Below are 22,300 nucleotides of genomic sequence, written 5' to 3' on the forward strand. Positions count from 1 at the left end.
CACGATGTAAGTATACATACACACACATACGCTGTGCACATGCACACATATGTGATGTAAATATACATATTACATACACTCAATGATATTCATGCATACACACGATGTAAATATACATTACACACACAATGATATACATGCATACACACGATGTAAATGTACATATTACATACACACAATGATATACATGCATACACATGATGTAAATATAGATATTACACACAATGTAAATATACATATTACATACACACAATGATATACATACACATGATGTATCTATACATATTACACACACAATGTAACTATACATATTACACACACAATAATATACATGCATACATACACACGATGTAACTATACATATTACACACAATAATATACATGCATACATACACACGATGTAACTATACATATTACACACATGATGTAACTATACATATTACATACACTCAATGATATACATACACACATGATGTAAATATACATATTACACACACAATGATATACATGCATACACATGATGTAAATATAGATATTACACACACAATGATATACATACATATGCTGTAACTATACATATTACACACACAATGTAAATATACATATTACATACACACATGATGTAACTATACATATTACACACACAATGATATACATGCATACACATGATGTAAATATAGATATTACACACACACAATGATATACATACATACACATGATGTAACTATACATATTACACACACAATAATATACATGCATACATACACACATGATGTAACTATACATATTACACACACAATGATATACATGCATACACATGATGTAACTATACATATTACACACACAATGATATACATGCATACACATGATGTAAATATAGATATTACACACACACAATGATATACATACATACACATGCTGTAACTATACATATTACACACACAATGTAAATATACATATTACATACACACAATGATATACATACATACACATGCTGTAACTATACATATTACACACACAATGTAAATATACATATTACATACACACATACACATGCTGTAACTATACATATTACACACACAATGTAAATATACATATTACATACACACAATGATATACATGCATACACATGATGTAAATATAGATATTACACACACACACACAATGATATACATGCATACACACATGATGTAACTATACATATTACACACACAATAATATACATGCATACATACACACATGATGTAACTATACATATTACACACACAATGATATACATACATATGCTGTAACTATACATATTACACACACAATGTAAATATACATATTACATACACACAATGATATACATACATACACATGCTGTAACTATACATATTACACACACAATGTAAATATACATATTACATACACACAATGATATACATGCATACACATGATGTAAATATAGATATTACACACACACAATGATATACATGCATACACACATGATGTAACCATACATATTACACACACAATGATATACATGCATACACATGATGTAAATATAGATATTACACACACAATGATATACATACATATGCTGTAACTATACATATTACACACACAATGTAAATATACATATTACATACACACAATGATATACATACATACACATGCTGTAACTATACATATTACACACACACAATGTAAATATACATATTACATACACACAATGATATACATACATACACATGCTGTAACTATACATATTACACACACACAATGTAACTATACATATTACATACACACAATGATATACATACATACACATGCTGTAACTATACATATTACACACACACAATGTAACTATACATATTACATACACACAATGATATACATACATACACATGCTGTAACTATACATATTACACACAATGTAACTATACATATTACATACACACAATGATATACATACATACACATGCTGTAACTATACATATTACACACAATGTAACTATACATATTACATACACACAATGATATACATACATACACATGCTGTAACTATACATATTACACACAATGTAACTATACATATTACATACACACAATGATATACATACATACACATGCTGTAACTATACATATTACACACAATGTAACTATACATATTACATACACACAATGATATACATACATACACATGCTGTAACTATACATATTACACACAATGTAACTATACATATTACATACACACAATGATATACATACATACACATGCTGTAACTATACATATTACACACAATGTAACTATACATATTACATACACACAATGATATACATACATACACATGCTGTAACTATACATATTACACACAATGTAACTATACATATTACATACACACAATGATATACATACATACACATGCTGTAACTATACATATTACACACAATGTAACTATACATATTACATACACACAATGATATACATACATACACATGCTGTAACTATACATATTACACACAATGTAACTATACATATTACATACACACAATGATATACATACATACACATGCTGTAACTATACATATTACACACAATGTAACTATACATATTACATACACACAATGATATACATACATACACATGCTGTAACTATACATATTACACACAATGTAACTATACATATTACATACACACAATGATATACATACATACACATGCTGTAACTATACATATTACACACAATGTAACTATACATATTACATACACACAATGATATACATACATACACATGCTGTAACTATACATATTACACACAATGTAACTATACATATTACATACACACAATGATATACATACATACACATGATGTATCTATACATATTACACCCCCCCAGGCCCCATCCCTGCCATCTCCAGCACTAGGCCCGCTGCACTCACCACACACTTCTTGCCCAAGTAGTTGTACAGGGTGTCATTCTCCTGCGAGGTGAGCAGGATGGAGCCGCTGTTGGTGACCCGCTTGCTCTGCCGGTTGTTGTTGTTGCTCATGTCTCCGGTCAGTGTCCTCCTCCCCGCGGACGGCAGCTCTACCCCAGTGCTAAGTAGTGAATCAGGGCCGCTCCATGTCCCGGGCGCTTGTCGTCGTGTTGTGGGAGGATCCGCTGCTGCCGCTTCCTCCCTAGCTGGCGGTGCAGGCCGGCGCTGGAACTCCGGTGGGCGTGGCTAGAACACGTACACGCTCCCGACCACAGTGAACGCGCAGAGACGTGCTGGGCGGCCCGGATGGTGCGCGCACGCTATGCTAATCAGACGTGGGTAGCCAGGCTCAGTGGTGCGCTGCTGCCTCCAGCTGGCGAAAAGGCCGCTACTGCATGCAGTTATTACAAGGCTGCGTCACAGGAACGCGAAGCTGTGTTCTGCTCAGTGGCCTCTCCAGCTTCCGTAGTCACCTGAGTCTTCTCTCTGTGTCTGCTGTACCTTTGCAGCTTCAGCGCTCCAGGGCGGGTCTCCTCTCAGTGTATAGACTCAGTGGCCTGCCACAGTTGTTATTAACGTTGGGGCCAGCTGCTTGTGTGGAGGCTTTTTTGAGCCAAGTACGGGAGTCATTTATACTTTTTAAAATCATTTTCAATCAAAAACTGCATGTTTTTTTCCTGTCTAAGCCTAGGTTCACACAATAGTCAAAAAAATGTAGTTTTCTATTGAAACCAGCTTCAGGTAGCATTGCTTCTGCGCGGAGTGTTGGAAGGAGTTTTCTTGTTACTTGAAGCAGTTTTGAGGAATTTTCCAAACATTTTTTCCTATGATGCTTTTTGCAGCCTTCTCATTAGGCCCTGTTCTCTACCTTCTATGTGCACTGACAGTGCACTTTTTCTCCAGCCTTTGACACGTCTCATCAGAGGCCTCGAGGAAGTGCACTGTCACTGTGCATCAAAGGCACTACTGCAGGGTGGGCAGGGCCGACCATGATCCGTAGAGCAGAAAGTAGCCTAGCCCAATGAAATGGCTGCCATGGATGACGCTTCATTTCACTAGGATTCGTAAACAAAATGTAAACTGAAAGTAGGCTACATGTGACCAGAAAAGCTCTATTAAACTGTAGCTATGAAGTTAGTCTGAAGGGTAGTAACCAGGGACGGACTGAGACTGAAATTCAGCTCTGGCATTTGAAATCACCCAGGCTCACGCTATCTTCATCCCCGAGCTCCAAATGGGGATATATTACTAATATTATCCTGACTGGAGGAAATCAAGATTTACTACAAGACCAATACTTCTAAAAATACCAATAATATTGCCATACAAGATTAACCCCTTAACGACCACCAATACGCCTTTTAACAGCGGCAGTTAAGGGTACTCATGCCTCAGCGCCGCTTTTTAACGGCGCTAAGAAATAAGTGTATAGCGCCCCCCCAGAGTCGGAATTTCCCGGGGTTCTCAACTACCCCGGTAGCCAAGACCCCAGACAACATGATCGAGACAGATTTTACCGACCTCAGTGTTGCGATTGCCGTTATTAGGGCTCATTCCCACTTGCGATGAAGTCGGACGAATGCAATCCGATAAAAAATCGGATTGAATTCAGACCAATGTTATTCTATGATTGTGTCTTCAGCTGCGTTTTTTTTCCAGCTCGAATCGGAACACGATCGGACTGGAAAAAAATCACAGCATGACAACTTGAAGTCTTTTATGTGGTAGTTGTGGATGAGGGTCTTTATTTTCTCAGATGGTAAAGCTGCCCACTCTTCTTGGCAAAAAGCCTCTAGTTCCTATAAATTCCTTGGCTGTTTAGCATAAACTGTGCTCTTGAGATCTCCCCAGAGTGGCTCAATGATATTGAGGTCAGGAGACTGAGATGACCACTCCAGAACCTTCACTTTGTTCTGCTGTAGCCAATGACAGATCGACTTGGCCTTGTGTTTTGGATCATTGCCATGTTGGAACGTCCAAGTACGACCCATGCGCAGCTTCTGGGCTGATCTTTCCTTCAACTTTGACCAAGTTTCCTGTGCCTTTGTAGCTCACTCATCCCCAAAACATCAGCTATCCACCTCTGATCTTTTGATCTTTATAGTAGAAATGGTGTTCCTTTCATCATAGGCCTTGTTGACCTCTCTCCAAATGTAACGTTTATGCCTGTGGCCAAAAAGTTCAATTTTAGTCTCATCGCTCCAAATTACCTTGTTCTAGAAGTTTTGAGGCTTGCCTCTGTGCTGTTTTGTATATTGTAGGTGAGATACTTTGTGGCATTTGCGCAGTAATGGCTTTCTTCTGGCGACTCGACCATTTTTTTTTCAACTGCCTCCTTAATGTGCATCTTGAAACAGCCACTCCACTAGTTTTCAAAGAGTCCAGTATTTCAGATGATGTTATTTGTGGGTTTTTCTTTGCATTCCGAACAATTTTCCTGGCAGTTGTGGGTAAAATTTTTGTTGGTCTACCTGACCATGGTTTTGTTTATACAGCGCCCCTTATTTTCCATTTGTTAATCACAGTTTGAACGCTGCTGACAGCACTATCAACTTCCTTGGATATCTTTTTGTACCCCTTTCCTGTTTTATACAGTTCAGCTACCTTTTCCCATAGATCCATTGACAATTCTTTTGCTTTCCCCATGACTCACAATCCAGAAATGTCAGTGGCTGAATGAAAGATGCAAGAGTCTGTCTGGATCCCAGAAACTTACTCAGCTTTTATGCACACACACTGATTACAAGCAAACAGGTCACAGGTGAGGTTGTTACCTTCAGTAGCCATTCAAACCCATTTCTGTCAACTTCTGTGCATGTTATCAGGTCAAAGTCTTCAGGGTATGTGAATTTTAATCAGGGTAATTTGCATGCTTTGGTTTGTCACTATGATTTAAAAAGAGAAAACACAGTAGTTTGACAATAAATGGTTTCACCCAACCACTAACCATGAGTGGAGAAAAATTGTTGGTGTTATCATTCATATTCTCTGAAAAAGGCCAAGAAAGCAAAAATTCTGCCAGGGTATGTAAACTTTTTAGCACAACTGTAACTACCAACAGCAACCTCCAAGCCATGCAGCAAATGCTATGTCTGACAATGTGCGTTAGCCAGGACCCAGATTAAATAGGAGATGGGAGTGGCTATCAGTGCTCAGCTGAGAGCCTTAACTCCAAGAGCTCTCAACAGAGTATATTAACCCCTGCACTGCCCAAAGAAATTTACATAGTTTAATATGAAGGTGAAGTGCTTCTATTCAGTGCAGGACTAGGAGGAATCCAGACACTGCTGTCTTCCTGCTCCTCTGATGCGGTAACCCCATGACAGTCGTCTTGAGGATACAGATTCTGATAATTCTCAAAAAAGGCAGCCCATAACCAGACAGGCCCTTCTGTCATTTGCCAGAATTGCCAGATGACCAATCCGGCCCTAGTAGTAACGTTACTAACCTGCCCGGTGCCCTCACTTAATCCAATGCTGCGAGTAGAAAATTAACTTTATTCCCCTGGCAACATTCTGCTTTTAGTCACAGAGGCGGCGTGGGTTCAGTCACCGCTCTGAGTATACAGAACAGCAGCTGTAACCGCACCCCCGGAACATTGCTAGGGGCAATAAAGTTAATTTCTTCCCAGCAACGGTCAACTAACTGCAGGAGCCAGGCAGGTTAGTAACATTATCAACCTGCAGATTAGCCACTTATCTGCAGGTTGATAGTGTTTTTTTCTGATGACGGGTTCCTTTTTAAAAATAATAAAGCAGTTGGAAAGGAAACAGTAGGGACTTTTTAAACAATGCGAGAAATCAATTAGATTATTACATTAAATAGACATTTAGGATTAAAATATTTGTTAGTTTCAGACAACTCCTTTAACCCCTTCCCAACAGCAGTACTAGTACGGCTCACCGATTGCGCGGCCTCACACTGAGCACCGCGGTGATCGGGTGCGGTTGTCAACTATAAGTGACAGCTGACATCCAGCAGCAATGCCCACAATTGGTGCTATGGACATTTAACCCCTCTGATACTGCTTGTAAGGATTCTGGACTTTCTTTTGTGCTTGTTTGCCCTTATTCAAGATGGAGTCTTGTATCTCGCCCTGTCATGGAACTTCCTGTCTGTTTTGTGATTTAAGTCCGGGTCGTGTGTTCCTCTTTGCCTGAGTATTTTGTTGCTGTAGGGCTCTTAAGCTCCTGCCTGTCGACTGGCGGACTCCCTGCTGCTGCTGCTTCTGCTGCTGCTCGTTACTTGGCTCTCCGCCTCCCCATGCTCCGCTGCCTACAGTCCCCTGTACGTCTCCCTGATAGCTGCTATCTGGACTTCTAGTGAGGAGCTGCTCACCTCTGAATCTGTGGCCAGTAAGGAATCTTGACATCACCATCTCCTCTTCGTCTGTGTTTGTGTGGACTTGTGCGTGACTTTAAGCCCAAAAGGTATATGTGGTGACCTTCCCCTGTTAATGTTACTCCTGTGTTTTGCTGTACCTCTATGTCTAAGTGCTGTGTGCATTTTCATATATATGATCTGGACTTCTACACGTTAGTGCGGTGTGTGTGCACTGCTCATCTATAATATCGCTGGACTTCCTTATTAAGGGCCGTGTGCTTCCTCTCGTATATACTTCTGGACTCTCACGTTTACTGCCTTGTGCACACCTGCGTCATATTACAGTTGGTGTAAGGTTCTAAGTCTCTTTGCTATATCTGCTGTTATTTTCTGTTATTGAAACCTAGTTTTTCCGTCGGCCATTTTGCTTTCTGTCCTGCTGCAACTACCTTGCCCTCAGTCAGTATGGAGTTTCTATTTTCTATGTTTCCACCTTGTTCTCTGCCACATGCCTTTTTAAGCAACCTCAGCTATTCAACCAGTGCTTCTGAATCTTGTCTGCAGTTAGCCTGTGACCTGGCTCCTGGAAGTCTTGGACATAGCATTCCAGCCATCTTCTACTGTGGATTTTTGGGACACGTGTGGACGCTGGAATCCTGCTGCCTGCCAATCAACATTTGCAAGGGAAGTAACAAAGATAGACTATGAACCTGTTTCTGTGGTTTATGCTGAACGTAAGGTTTATTCTGGCCTGCCGTGTCTCCTGCCTCTGTACCTGCAATTGTGTAAAACCTTTTTCCTGTGGCATACTTGTATGAAGTAATACAAGCACTTGTTAACCAAACCTGTGTTTCCTTGCACCCAAACATAAGACTCTATATAGACTGTATACAATACATTACAGTTGGACTTGTTCATATTGGTGGTCGCGCCCCGCTCTTCAGTTTCACTGGACATTCTATATTGTGCTGTGTCTTTGTTACTATTGCAGGAAGTGCTCTGTTAGTTCTGTTTCACTTCTTAATATGCTTATTTACATCAGCTTTGGTCTTGTGTTATCCCACGCAATCAGATTCCATAGTACCTTTATAATTGTCACAGGATACTCAAGCCATTTAAGGAATCTCCTGGGATAATGTCGATTAAGACAAAGTTGGATCAGTTCTTCTCTATGATCAACTCTTTACAGGGGGATATAGAGGCTCTGCAAAACAAGGTTGCTAACTGGGAGGCCCATTTTGGGCAGGCGCTTCAGGATTTAAGTAATCAGATAACAACACGGGTACCTCCACCCCCGGGACCGCTACTGCCAACTAGCCCTCCCAAGTTACCGCCGTTTAGGTTCAGTGGAGACCGCTACAAGTTTCGTGGGTTTGTGAATCAATGTCTTTTGTATTTTGATGTGCATGCCGCCCACTTCCTTACTGATCGTTCTAAGGTTTTATGTAATACAATACAAAATAATTTTGTGGTACCGTGTTAGCCAGAAAAATAGATGTACATACTTATGCCCCCCCAAAAAATTGAGAAAAGTATTCAAGGTGTGATACCTTTATTGGCTAACCAGAGAAATTATATTTGCAAGCAAGCTTTCAGGGCTCAGAAGGCCCCTTCATCAGGCTGAATTACAAGTGAATCAAGGTTTTATGTATAATCGTGTTACTTACCTCCCAAGCTCTCGCTTGGGCAAATCCGCTTATGGAGACTCATGACCCTTGTTTGAATAACCTTGACGATTTTCTTGCTGCAATGTCTGTGATGTTTGATGATCCTAATCATCACACAACTGCTGAAACCTCAAAGTTATCATTATGTCAGGGTAAGTGTTCTGTCATTGTATATGCTACCGAGTTTAGACGGCTGATGGTGGATACGATTTGGGACTGTTATGCTCAATTACCCATTTTTAAGAGGGGATTTTCTAGTGTGATGAAAGATGAGTTAGCTCATGCCGATGCTCCGCAAGAGTTAGATGCTTTCATGCAACATTGTTTGCGCATTGACATACGAATTACTGAGCGTAAACAGGAGAGATTTGGAACCTCTAATCGTGTTGCTAACTCTTCGCTTTCTTCTAATGAAACTAATGGCAAATCCTCTTGGGAGGCGGAAACAGTTCCCATGTAGGTGGATGCTTTACAGCGGCGTGAGTGTAACGAGCGCAGGGAGCATCGTTTCTGGGAAAGTCTGTAAGTGTGATGCAGTCTCGTAAGTGTGATGCAGTGACCCCTGTGACAGCTAGGGGGCGCTGTAGGGGACATGCATACAGGCGTTCCTTCATGATAGTAGGGAAAATGGTGACCGGCAGGGTTGTACATGGCCGATATGTATAACATGGGTGGGTGCCTTGTTATGGAAGCTGGAACATGTGTTGATCAGCAGAGGTTCTGCTGAGGGTTTGCTGCAGTGTATTAGGGAAAGCTTCCCGGTGACTTGGTGAGATGGGTGGTACCAGTCACCTACAAACCCACCTGTTGTGAGCTCATTTTCTCGTTCACCTTTGATGTCCAATGAACTCCCACTGCTGGTGAAAGGAGGTGGTGAAACTGATTTGGATGGGAGAAACCTGTCAACTGAACAGGTGGATTGCGATTGGACATCCGGAATCTCTGAGTGGATATAAGGCAGCCGACGCCTTGTAGGGTTGCTGGTGATTTCTCTGCTCTGAGCTCTGACTTCCAGTTCAGTTCCTGTCTTCTAAAGCTAAGCTTTGCTCTGTTATTGTTCCATGAGATTTTGTCTGATTTGCTTAGTTTTGTGTTCTGCCAGCCCCGGCTGGGGCTCTGCTGAATTTCCTTTTTTGTCCCTGATCGGTTAAATCTCTTTTGCTCTGTCTTCAGAATATATCGGAGAGCTGATATAGGGATTTTGAAGTCTAGTGACTTCAGGGCTGTTTTTCAGCACTCCGATATATTCTGAAGACAGAGCAAAAGAGATTTAACTGATCAGGGACAAAAAAGGAAATTCAGCAGAGCCCCAGCCGGGGCTGGCAGAACACAAAACTAATCAAATCAGACAAACTCTCATGGAACAATAACAGAGCAAAACTTAGCTTTAGAAGACAGGAACTGAACTGGAGGCCAGAGCTCAGAGCAGAGAAATCACCAGCAACCATACAGGGCGTCGGCTGCCTTATATCCACTCAGAGATTCCGGATGTCCAATCGCAATCCACCTGTTCGGGTGACAGGTTTCTCCCATCCAAATCAGTTTCACCACCTCCTTTCACCAGCAGAGGGAGTTCATCGGACATCAAAGGTGAACGAGAAAATGAGCTCACAACACCCACCCAGGGGCGTGGGTCTGAACGCCCAGGATAAAGCCTGTGTGTGTGTGGCTGTGTGGAATAGGACTTTTAGAGAGGTCATAACCATGTGATCCATACCTCACCTGTGGGTGTGGTTATGGACCATATAAGGTGCCTGAGGTCTGGTCACATGGGAAGAGAGTGTGTACTTGAATGGTTCAGGGTGGAAGGTCCTGGAGGGTCTAGGTGTTGGAAGGTATGCTGCCCTCCTGAATAGCACCTGCTGCAACCTTGGACCTGGTGAGGCCGGTGTGTTGGGAGTCCCTGGGAGTAGGGATGGATCCCTGAATAGCATCCGGACAGGCCATGTGTGTGAGCAGAGTCTGTGATGGCCTGCGTTTGGGGAAGCCACTGCCCGGCTGTGGTTCTGGAACCGTGAGGCGGCCAAGTGAATAAGGCACTGTCCAGAATGGTGAGCCAAGAGCGGCCGCTTCCCCGAAAGAAAGGACTAACCAAGAGTCGGCGTCTGGAGCAGGAGCTCCTCAGAGGTAATCCCGGACAGGGGGAAATAACTGTGTTGAGGCTATAGAGCCTGTTTCCTGGATACGCCACATCCTGTGTGGCCAGAGAACAGAGAGAGCGGAGCTCTAATATGAACACTGATCTACAGTTGTGGCCAAAAGTATTGACACCCCTGCAATTTTGTCAGATAATACTCAGTTTCTTCCTGAAAATTATTGCAAGCACAAATTCTTTGGTATTATTATCTTCATTTAATTTGTCATAAATGAAAAAACACAAAAAGAATTGTCCTAAAGCCAAATTGGATATAATTCCACACCAAACATAAAAAAGAGGGTGGACAAAAGTATTGACACTGTTCGAAAAATCATGTGATGGTTCTCTAATTTGTGTAATTAACAGCACCTGTAACTTACCTGTGGCACCTAACAGGTGTTGGCAATAACTAAATCACACTTGCAGCCAGTTGACATGGATTAAAGTTGACTCAACCTCTGTCTTGTGTGTACCACATTGAGCATGGAGAAAAGAAAGAAGACCAAAGAACTGTCTGAGGACTTGAGAAACCAAATTGTGAGGAAGCATGAGCAATCTCAAGGCTACAAGTCCATCTCCAAAGACCTGAATGTTCCTGTGTCTACCGTGCGTTGTGTCATCAAGAAATTTAAAGCCCATGGCACTGTGGCTAACCTCCCTAGATGTGGACGGAAAAGAAAAATTGACAAGAGATTTCAATGCAAGATTGTGCGGATGTTGGATAAAGAACCTCGACTAACATCCAAACAAGTTCAAGCTGCCCTGCAGTCCGAGGGTACAACAGTGTCAACCCGTATTATCCGTCGGCATCTGAATGAAAAGGGACTGTATGGTAGGAGACCCAGGAAGACCCCACTTCTTACCCGGAAACATAAAAAAGCCAGGCTGGAGTTTGCCAAAACTTACCTGAAAAAGCCTGAAACGTTTTGGAAGAATGTTCTCTGGTCAGATGAGACAAAACTCGAGCTTTTTGGGCAAAGGCATCAACATAGAATTTACAGGAGAAAAAAAGAGGCATTCAAAGAAAAAAAACACAGTCCCTACAGTCAAACATGGCGGAGGTTCCCTGATGTTTTGGGGTTGCTTTGCTGCCTCTGGCACTGGACTGCTTGACCGTGTGCATGGCATTATGAAGTCTGAAGACTACCAACAAATTTTGCAGCATAATGTAGGGCACAGTGTGAGAAAGCTGGGTCTCCCTCAGAGGTCATGGGTCTTCCAGCAGGACAATGACCCAAAACACACTTCAAAAAGCACTAGAAAATGGTTTGAGAGAAAGCACTGGAGACTTCTAAGGTGGCCAGCAATGAGTCCAGACCTGAATCCCAGAGAACACCTGTGGAGAGATCTAAAAATGGCAGTTTGGAGAAGGCACACTTCAAATATCAGGGACCTGGAGCAGTTTGCCAAAGAAGAATGGTCCAAAATTCCAGCAGAGCATTGTAAGAAACTCATTGATGGTTACCAGAAGCGGTTGGTCGCAGTTATTTTGGCCAAAGGTTGTGCAACCAAGTATTAGGCTGAGGGTGCCAATACGTTTGTCTGGCCCATTTTTGGAGTTTTGTGTGAAATGATCAATGTTTTGCTTTTTTCTTCATTCTCTTTTGTGCTTTTTCATTTAAGACAAATTAAATGAAGATAATAATACCAAAGAATTTGTGATTGCATTCATTTTCAGGAAGAAACTGAGTATTATCTGACAAAATTGCAGGGGTGTCAATACTTCAGGCCACAACTGTATCTGATACAAGACTGTTTTCTTTCTGTTGCCTTACATGGCTAATGCTGTTTAATAAACCACATACACTGTTTAACAGAAAGTGTTCCTATGTGACGTGAATCCGCTGCCAAGTGAGGGTTCCCCATGTGAAGAAGAAGGGATAGGGAGCACCACCAAGGGGCAAAAAAATATATAAATTAGAAAATAAGCAAGGGGTGCTGCACAATGCATAGGCAGAGACAAATGATCAAAAGGAGAAAAAAAAGACCCCAGCATATAGAGCGCACACCCAAGACAATGAGGTATGTGATCAATGCATATCAATTTTATTAGAAGAGAAAAGCACACAATAAAAAACATTTAAAAAAGCAAGGCACACCCCCAAATGTCCCAAACAGGTCAGACAATACACCCTAATAAACAGACATCACTAGTAAAAGATGTGTAATTAGACAAAATGTACATAATAAAACATAGAATATGAAGCAACAACCCTAAATCTGGGTGTCCCCAGAGAAAAAAAACAAAGACACACAGCCGCTCACTAAAAAATGGTTATCAAGAGGCCAGGAGGCACTATAGCTGAAGTAGCCATCCACTATAGGAGTAGAGGGAGTAATACACCAACACACACTCCAAAAAAAGGCCACATAAAATAAGAAGGGCCCTATAGGGAACCCTGGTAAAAGAGGGAGCAGGAGACTATCCAATATAGGGATGGACAGAAAGTCTGGACTGAAAAGGAATACCTACGGGCAGAAAGATATATAAGGATGACACAGATATATAAGGACTTTCCCTGACGAAGCTGCACTTAGCAGCGACACGTGTGGGGCTCCCCACACCCCCTCGTTCCCGGGACCACCTTCCTCTGATGACCTGACCCCTGACATTGCATGTTGGACTGCTTTCTATGGTGACTCCATCTTTTACCATTTTCTCATGTTTTTTTGTGGCATCCTTATATATCTTTCTGCCGGTAGTTATGCCTTTTCAGTCCAGACTTTCTGTCCATCCCTGTATTGGATGGTCTCCTGCTCCCTCTTTTACCAAGGTTCCCCTATTGCTTTTTTAAATGTTTTTATTGTGTGTTTTTGTCTTAAAATTGATATGTATTGATCACATACCTCATTGTCTTGGGTGTGCGCTCTATATGCTGGGGTCTTTTTTCTCCTTTTGATCAAGTGAGTGTTCCCCAATACACTCAGTGAGCTCTACCTTACATAAGGTACTAGCCAAGCTCAAATTCTGGGAATTTGAGAATCAGGATGCTGAATCTGTTGCGTCTTAGGGTACCGTTACACCTAGCGACTCACCGGTGATCCCGACCAGCGATATGACGTGGTCAGGATCGCTGGTGAATCGCTGGGTGGTCGCTAGTGAGCTGCCACTCAGGCAGATCTCACCAGCGACATCGCAGGGGACGGGGATCGCTAATTACCTGTCAGACGCGGAGATCCTGCGTCCTCCCGCCCGGCTCCACGCATCGCTCGTCATCACAGCAGGAAGCGCCGCAGGAAGCTGACTACGAGAAATGATCCAGCAGCTTCTCGCGCGATCAGCGATAACCAGCGGGGAGCCGGTCGGAGGTAAGTATTACATGCAGCGATATCGCTAGTAATATCGCTGTAACGTCACAAAATCGGTGACTTTACAGCGATATTGCTAGCGATATCGCAGTGTGTAACCGGGGCTTTAGTCTAGTTTTTCTGTGAATGCTATCTTTCATTCTCTGTTTGTGACTGCCTCTCCTAAAGCACAGAGAGATAAAGACACACATTTCTCCCTTCCCATTAAAATCCGGTCGTCGGGACAATGGATTCCCTGTACAGCTATGGTGGATTCAGGGGGAGGAGGTAATTTTATGGACTTAACCTTTGCCAAGGAACATGGCATACAGACTCAGCAGAGAGCCGCCCTGGTAACTATGGAAATGGTGGATGGTTCCCCTCTAGTTTCTGGACCGGTAGATCAGGAAACTGTACCTCTGGGAGTTTTCATTGAACCCGATCATCAGTAAATGCTATCCTTTATGTTGATGTCCTCACCACATTTCCCTTTAATTTTAGGAATTTCATGGCTGCAGTCACAAAATCCTATCATCAACTCGGAGACCAAGGAGATCACTTTCCCATAAAAGAAAAACACCAGTAACAAGCCAGGTGAGTTCTCGGAATATGGTTTGAACCACTGAGGTATCGTTATTTCCATCCATTTATAACAAATTCTTGGATATTTGTGAAAAGAGAATGGCAGACCAGCTTCCTCCTCACAGACCCTATGATTGCCCCATTGAACTGCTTCTGGGGGCGGCTATTCCATTCAAGAATGTCTACCCACTAACAGCTCCAGAGCTGCAGGCTTTGGAGGAATACATTGATGAGACTTTGGCTAAGGGTTTCATTCGCCCCTCTTCATCACCGGCAGGAGCACCCATCTTTTTCGTAAAGAAGAAGGATGGAACTCTTAGACCTTGTATTGATTATCGGGAGCTCAATGAGGTAACCATTTGGAATCACTACAGTTTACCGCTGATTCCAGAACTGCTGGAAAGAGTATGACATACTAAAATCTTCTCTAAGTTGGATCTTCGAGGAGCGTACAATTTTGATTCGGATCCTCTCTGGAGATAAATAAAAACAAATATCCTAAAATAAAAAAATTAAAAAATAAATTGCAGAAATTTAATGAAGGTAGTAATAATAATAAGGGTATTTAGTAAACATAATTTTGATAAAAAGAATGTACAAGCCATCCTGCCACGTCAAGGCAACCCTTGTGGGACAGTCCTAACTCTTGTATTTAAAACCTTTCCACTTGTCAAGTGACGTAAACGTGAACAAGGACTGAGGGACTGAACCACCAGTAATAGCATAGGCCAGACAGGATGGATTTTCCAACTCAGAAACAGGGCGGTCACACGCTTATATGCACAGAATGTACATTGAACAGAATGAGAAACTAGATCTGAGCTGAAAAAGTAAATTAATGTGTGTGCAAAATGTAAATGCATACAAACACATGACCTTTACACAGAGAAAAACAAAAACAAAAAACAAATATCCTAAAATAAAAAAGTAAAAAATAAATCGCAAAAATTGCATGAAGGTAGTAATAATAATAAGGGTACCTTCATGCAATTTTTGCAATTTATTTTGTACTTTTTTATTTTAGGATATTTGTTTTTTGTTTTTGGTTTTCTCTGTGTAAAGGTCATGTGTTTATATGCATTTTCATTTTGCATACACATTAATTTACTTTTTCAGCTCAGATCTAGTTTCTCTGGAGATGAATGGAAGACTACATTTAGATGTCGGTATGGGCATTTTGAATATCTTGTGATGCCTTTTGGTCTCTGCATTGCTTCGGCAACTTTCCAACACTTGGCTATTGATTATTTTTAGAGATCTGTTAGACCAGTTTGTCATGATCTATCTGGACAATATTTAGATTTTTTTATGATTCATTGCAGGAACATCAGGAGCATGGTACAACGGTCTTGAGACGCCTGAAAGAAAATCATCTTTACATTAAGCCGGAAAAGTGTGAGTTCCATCGCACAGAGATTCAATTTCTGGTGTATGTCATCTCGCCACAGGGGCTTATCATGGAGGCAAGTAAGATCTAGGTTATTCTTGATTGGCCCACACCTAAAAAATGTCAAGGAGGTACAGCGTTTCATCGGATTTGTAAACTTTTATAGATGATTTATTCATAATTTCTCTGAAATTGTTCGACCTATTACGCAGCTAACCAAGAAGGAAAAGACTTTCTTGTGGTCCCCACAGGCTCAGGAAGCTTTGGATTGTCTGAAGTCCCAGTTTACTTCTACACCTGTACTGATTCACCCTAACCCAGCACATCCTTTCATCGTGGAAGTGGATGCTTCAGATTGTGCTCTGGGGGTTATTCTCTCACAGAGAACAGGAAAGAAGTGTCTGTTACATCCATGTGCATTTTTCTCTCGCAGACTTTCCACTGCAGAGAAGAATTATGATGTGGGAGATGAAGAGCTTTTACCCATTATCACTGCATTTAAGGAATAGAGACACCATCTGCAGGGGGAAGCACAACAAGTTATTGTGCTCACAGATCATCGCAATCTGGAACTCCTTAGATCTACTAGATATCTTTCTCCACGGCAGGCTCGTTGAAGTCTATTTTTGAACCAATTTAATTTTGTCATTTCGTACCAGCCAGGTTCATGTAATGGGAAAGAGGATGCTTTGTCCCGAATCCATGCCACGGATTCCGTACCTGGGACCCCGTCCAAGACCATCTTGTTTGATACCAAAGTTATCCAGAATAAGAACTTATGGAATACTATTGAGGCCTATGACGCAGACCCATTTCTCGCCAACCCGACTGCTGATGTGAACTTAGTTCTTGTCACGTCCGCCATGTCTGCCATGTCTGTTTGTCTCAAGAACTCCTGGAGCGATGTGCATGCGCATGTTTTGTCTGCTGTCCTGCATGTTCGCTAGAGCTGTGTGCAGACTCACCTCATGTCTGAGCTGCAGGATCCCTGCGTTTCTGCTCTGCCTTCTGTGATCTTCTCGTCATGTCTGGAGTCCTTGATCATGTGATGTTTCTTAAGATCCTGCACTGTCTGGTTCTGCAATCATCTCGTCATGTCTAGAATCCCGGATCATGTGTTCTTCCTAGGATCCTGCACTGGTTGGTTCGGTGATCATCTCGTCATGTCTGAAACCCTGATCATGTGACGTTTCCTAAGATCCTGCACTGTCTGGTTCTGCTATCATCTCGTCATGTCTAGAATCCGGAAGTTCTCCCCTGGTCCTGACCTGGAGGAGGAGGTGCTATGCCCTATATCAGGCCGCCTCTTCCTATGCTCAGGGCCTGATTATTGTGTTGCTTCCCTGCAAGGCTCTGGGTCTGTGGGGTTTCTCCCTCTATTCTGTGCCCTTGCACTTTGCTCTGTAGTGCGTCTCTGCACACGCTCCGTGCTCGTATTCCGCCTCTTGTCTTGTGTTGTCTCTCGTGCCATGTTTGTCTTTGCCTTGCTTTGCCTTGTAGTCCTTCTGCTGTTCTTTGTCTTAGTCTGTTTTGCCATGTCTTGCTTTTGCTATGCTTTGACTTGTAGTCCTCCCTGTGTTCTCTGCCTTGCTATTCCTTGCTTTGTGTTCCTCCCTATGGTCTCAGTCTTTGCTTGCTCTGCCTCGCTCTCTCCTATGGTGCTCTGTAGTGCTCCCTGGCACACGCACCATTTCTCCTCTCCTTAGTGCTCGTTTCTTTGTCTAGTCCCAAGGTCTTCCCTTGGCCCGGCTCTGGGCTTCTGCCTACGCTCCGCTGCTAGACTCTGTCCTCTCTCTGACCTGGCTCTGTTTCTGCCTGTATTCCTTGCCTTGTTCCCTGCCTTGTCCTTGCATTGAACCCCGGCGTGGGTTCCCCTTGGCCGTCTCCTGTGCCGTGGTAAGTGCCACGTGTTTGTGTACAGCCGTGTGTACTGGCCAGTGTGGCGTGCCCCCTGCGTGGCTCCTAGCACGCAGCCCTTCCTTGTGCCCTGGCGTGGCTCCTAGCACGCACCCTGCCTTGAACCCTGGCGTGGCTCCTAGCACGCACCCTGCCTTGAACCCTGGCGTGGCTCCTAGCACGCACCCTGCCCTGAACCTGGCGTGGCTCCTAGCACGAAGGTTCCTTTGCCCCCTCCTGTGCCTTAGTCGTGCCTCGTGCTGGCGTTACAGCCGTGTGCATTGGCCAGTGAGGTGTGCGTCCCTGCGTGGCTCCTAGCGCGCAGCCCTGCTCTGAACCCTGGCGTGTCTCTACACGCACCCTGTCTTGTGCCTTGGCGTGTCTCTACACGCACTCTGTCTTGTACCTTGGCGTGTCTCTACACGCACTCTGTCTTGTACCTTGGCGTGTCTCTACACGCACTCTGTCTTGTACCTTGTGCCTTGGCGTGTCTCTACACGCACTCTGTCTTATTCTATGCTTTGGCGTGGCTACACACGCACCCTGTCTCGTTTGCGAACTTTGGCGTGTCCCCTACACACGCACCTCGCTTTGAACCCTGGCGTGTCCCCTACACACGCACCTTGCCTTGCACCTAGTCTTGAACCCTGGTGTGTCCCCTACACACGCACCTAGTCTTGAACCCTGGTGTGTCCCCTACACACGCACCTAGCCTTGGACCCTGGCATGTCCCCTACACACGCACCTAGCCTTGGACCTTGGCGTGTTCCCTAAACACGCACCCTGCTTGGATATCTGTCGTGCCTCCTTGCCTGAACCCTGGTTTGCCTGCCGGATGCCCGGAACCTGCCGACCATTGCCAGAGGTCCGGAACCAGATGACTACGGCCTGATGTCCGGAGCTGACGTCCGCAGCCTGATCCCTGGACCCTGTCGGTTTGCCAGCAGTCCGGAGTCCGATGCCATCATGCCATTACCTGTGCCTAGGCGTGCCATCTGGCACGTACCATGTTATGGACCTTGGCGTGCCCACGCGCGCACCTTGCACGTTTTGCTTGTTTTCTCTGTATGTGATCTTGTGTTATTCTAATGAAGATACCTTGCACCTACGTCTAGTCTCGTCTTGCTTCCTGCTCGTCCTTGTCGTCAGACACTCGTCTAGTGTCCCCTGAGCCGGCCGTCTGGTCCCAGCAGTCGTGGTGGCTCACCCCCTTGGTCTTGCCCCTGACACTCCCTGTATAGGGGGTGGATTCTCACAAGGTCAGCTCGCCCTCGGTGGGTGGGTGCCACGACCCAGAGGGTCCACTCAAAAAATGGGCTCAGCAGGAGCTGAGTCCGTCACAGTTCTCAAGAATGGTATGTTTGTCCGGGATCAACGTTTATACGTTCCGCAGGCCATAAAGCTGCAGGTCCTCAAGTTTGTTCATGACTCCAAGCTGGCTGGTAATCGGGGGGTACAGAAGACACAGGAGTTCCTGAGCCGTTTCTTTTGGTGGCCTACCTGTCTGAAGAACCTGATGAGCTGCGTTCTCTCGTGTGAGGTATGTGAACGCTTTAAGATTCCTCATGTATCACCTACTGGAATGCTACAACCATTACCTGTCCCTTCTCGCTCTTGGGGGTCTATTTCTATGGACTTTATAGTGGAATTGCCTGGTCAGGAAGGTGAAAACAGGCTTCGGGGTGAAGGGGTATTCTCATTCTATCTATTTTGGCAAAGGTACATAAAAGTCTTCCACATTTCAAGTAATTAGCAAATGTGTCTTCCCTCTCCGCAACTCACAAGCATTTCCTCATTTTCTTCATATTTTCTTTTAGATTTTTAAGTCTATGTGCATGCCAGTCACAGAATTATAAAAAGCACGTTTGCAGATAGACGTATTTGTCTGTATACTCAGTTACATTTTTTCTCTATCCATCTTAGAGGTTGTTTAAGCCTGTTTGCCCTGATCCAAGATGGAGTCTTGTATCTCGCCCTGTCATGGAACTTCCTGTCTGTCCTGATTATTTAAGTCCAGGTCGTGTGATCCTCTTTGCCTGAGTATTTTGTTGCTGTTGGCTCCTGTTGGTCTGCTGGTGGACTCTCTGCTGCTGCTGCTGCTCGCTACTTGGTGCTCTGCCACTCCACATTCTGCTGCCTAAAGTCCACTGGGCATCTCACTGATGCTGTATGTGCTTAACTACTGTCTGGACTTCTAGTTGGAGCAAATCGCCCCTGGAACTGCTGTGGCCTGTAAGGAATCCTGACATCATCATCTCCTCTAGGTCTGTTTGTGTGGTCTGCATTGCTGGAATTGTGAAGGACTTTCAGCCCAAAAGGTACACATAGTGACCTTCTCTTAATGCCACTCCCGTATAAATCTGGACTTCCATGTTAAAGTGCCGAGTACATTTCAACCTTTATGATTTCTGGACTTCTACACTTTAGTGCTGTGTGCATGCTCATTATTAATATTGCTGGACTGCCTCATTAAATGTGGTGTACTTACCCCCATATTTTCTGCTGGACTCTTGCGTTTAGTGCCTTGTACACACCTGCGTTATATTAATGTTGGACTGGTTAAATTAACGGTCACGCCCCGCTCTCCAGTTACTCTGGACATTTCTATATTGAGCTGTGCATTTGTTACAATTGCAGGAAGGGCTCAGATAGTTTTGCTTTACTTGCATCATTCCATATTGTTCTGTGTTTTTGTTACAATTGCAGGAAGTGCTCTGTTAGTTTTGCTTTACTTGCATCATTCCATATTGTGCTGTGTTTTTGTTACAATTGGTCTGTGTCATATTATCCCATGCAATCAGATTCCATAGTACCCATATTACTGTTACAGGATACTCAGGCCATTTAAGGAATCTGCTGCGATATTGTCGACTGAGACAGAGTTGGATCAGTTGTTCTCTATTATCCACTCTATACAGGGTGATATAGAGGCTCTGCAAAACAAGGTTGCTAACTGGGAGGCCCATTTTTGACAGACGCTTCAGGATTTCCGAAATCAGATAACAGCACGGGCGCCTCCTCTCCGGGGCAGCTACTGCCAACTAGTCCTCCCAAGTTACCACCATTTAGGTTCAGTGGAGACCGCTACAAGTTTTGTGGGATTGTGAATCAATGCCTTTTGTATTTTGATGTGCATGCCGACCGCTTCCTTACTGATTGATCCAAGGTTTTATGTATATTCATGTTACTTACTTTCCGAGCTCTTGCGTGGGCAAATCCACCTATGGAGATTTATGACCCTCGTTTGAATAACCTTGATGATTTTCTTGCTGCAATGTCTATGATGTTTGATGGCCCTAATCGTCGCACTACAGGTGAGAACGCCTTGTTATCTTTACGTCAGGGTAAGCCTTCTGTCATTGAATACGCTACTGAGTTTAGACGGCTGACGGTGGATACGATTTGGGACTATGTCACGATCAGGGGGTGTGACCTTTGGCTGCACACGGCTATCACAGGCACAGGGGGGCATATCTTAGTTATCCCACCGCTGACAACATGTGATAAAAACAGCAAGCTAGTCTTGCTCTAACAATTTACCACAGGGGGGCTTATTTTGGTTATCCCACCGCTGTCACAATAGGTTACAAGCTGCCGGGATTTTATGTATATCCCACTTTTCAGCTCCACTTTGGAAATTGCAGCTCTCCGGCGCCCCCCTTACCATCAGGTCAGTCAGGGAACTACACCTAGGATAATTAGTCGCCGGACGGGCTACTTGTTGTGCACTTACTATTAGGTCGCTGCAGTGAGGGATTTATAACTAGTCCTGGCCGCAGCCAGACAAATCAGCTTATAAAACCCCTTTCCGTCACTACCAGCTAGCCCGCCTGCCCAGAGCACACTTCGCTGCCACCAGCTTACGATTTCTCTTATCAATATTTAAAATTAATAGAGGGGTTCCAAGCCAACCCAAATCAGTAGCGTAATTAGCTTATACTCACATGAATTTGTCACAGAGCAAGGAGACAGATCTAATAAATTTTATAGTTTATTCCCAAAAGATGGACAGTGTTTACAGAAGATAAAAAGGTTTTACGATATGAGACAATAAC

The 22,300-nt window shown here is 43.5% G+C and overlaps 1 protein-coding gene across 1 annotated transcript in view; it reads right to left on the reverse strand.

Annotated features, from left to right (window-relative positions):
- WASL (WASP like actin nucleation promoting factor) overlaps positions 1 to 3,332 on the reverse strand; it is a 94,020-nt gene extending 90,688 nt beyond the window's left edge. The window contains exon 1 of the mRNA XM_073573412.1: positions 2,927 to 3,332. Coding sequence (XP_073429513.1) covers positions 2,927 to 3,037 — 111 coding nt within the window. The 5' untranslated portion in view covers positions 3,038 to 3,332. The remainder of the gene's footprint in view (positions 1 to 2,926) is intronic.
- Positions 3,333 to 22,300: the final 18,968 nt, after the last annotated feature.

The sequence above is a fragment of the Dendrobates tinctorius genome, unplaced genomic scaffold, assembly GCF_039654945.1.
Source record: "Dendrobates tinctorius isolate UK_male_01 unplaced genomic scaffold, ASM3965494v1 ptg000035l, whole genome shotgun sequence".
In the NCBI taxonomy this organism is placed as follows: Eukaryota; Metazoa; Chordata; class Amphibia; order Anura; family Dendrobatidae; genus Dendrobates; species Dendrobates tinctorius.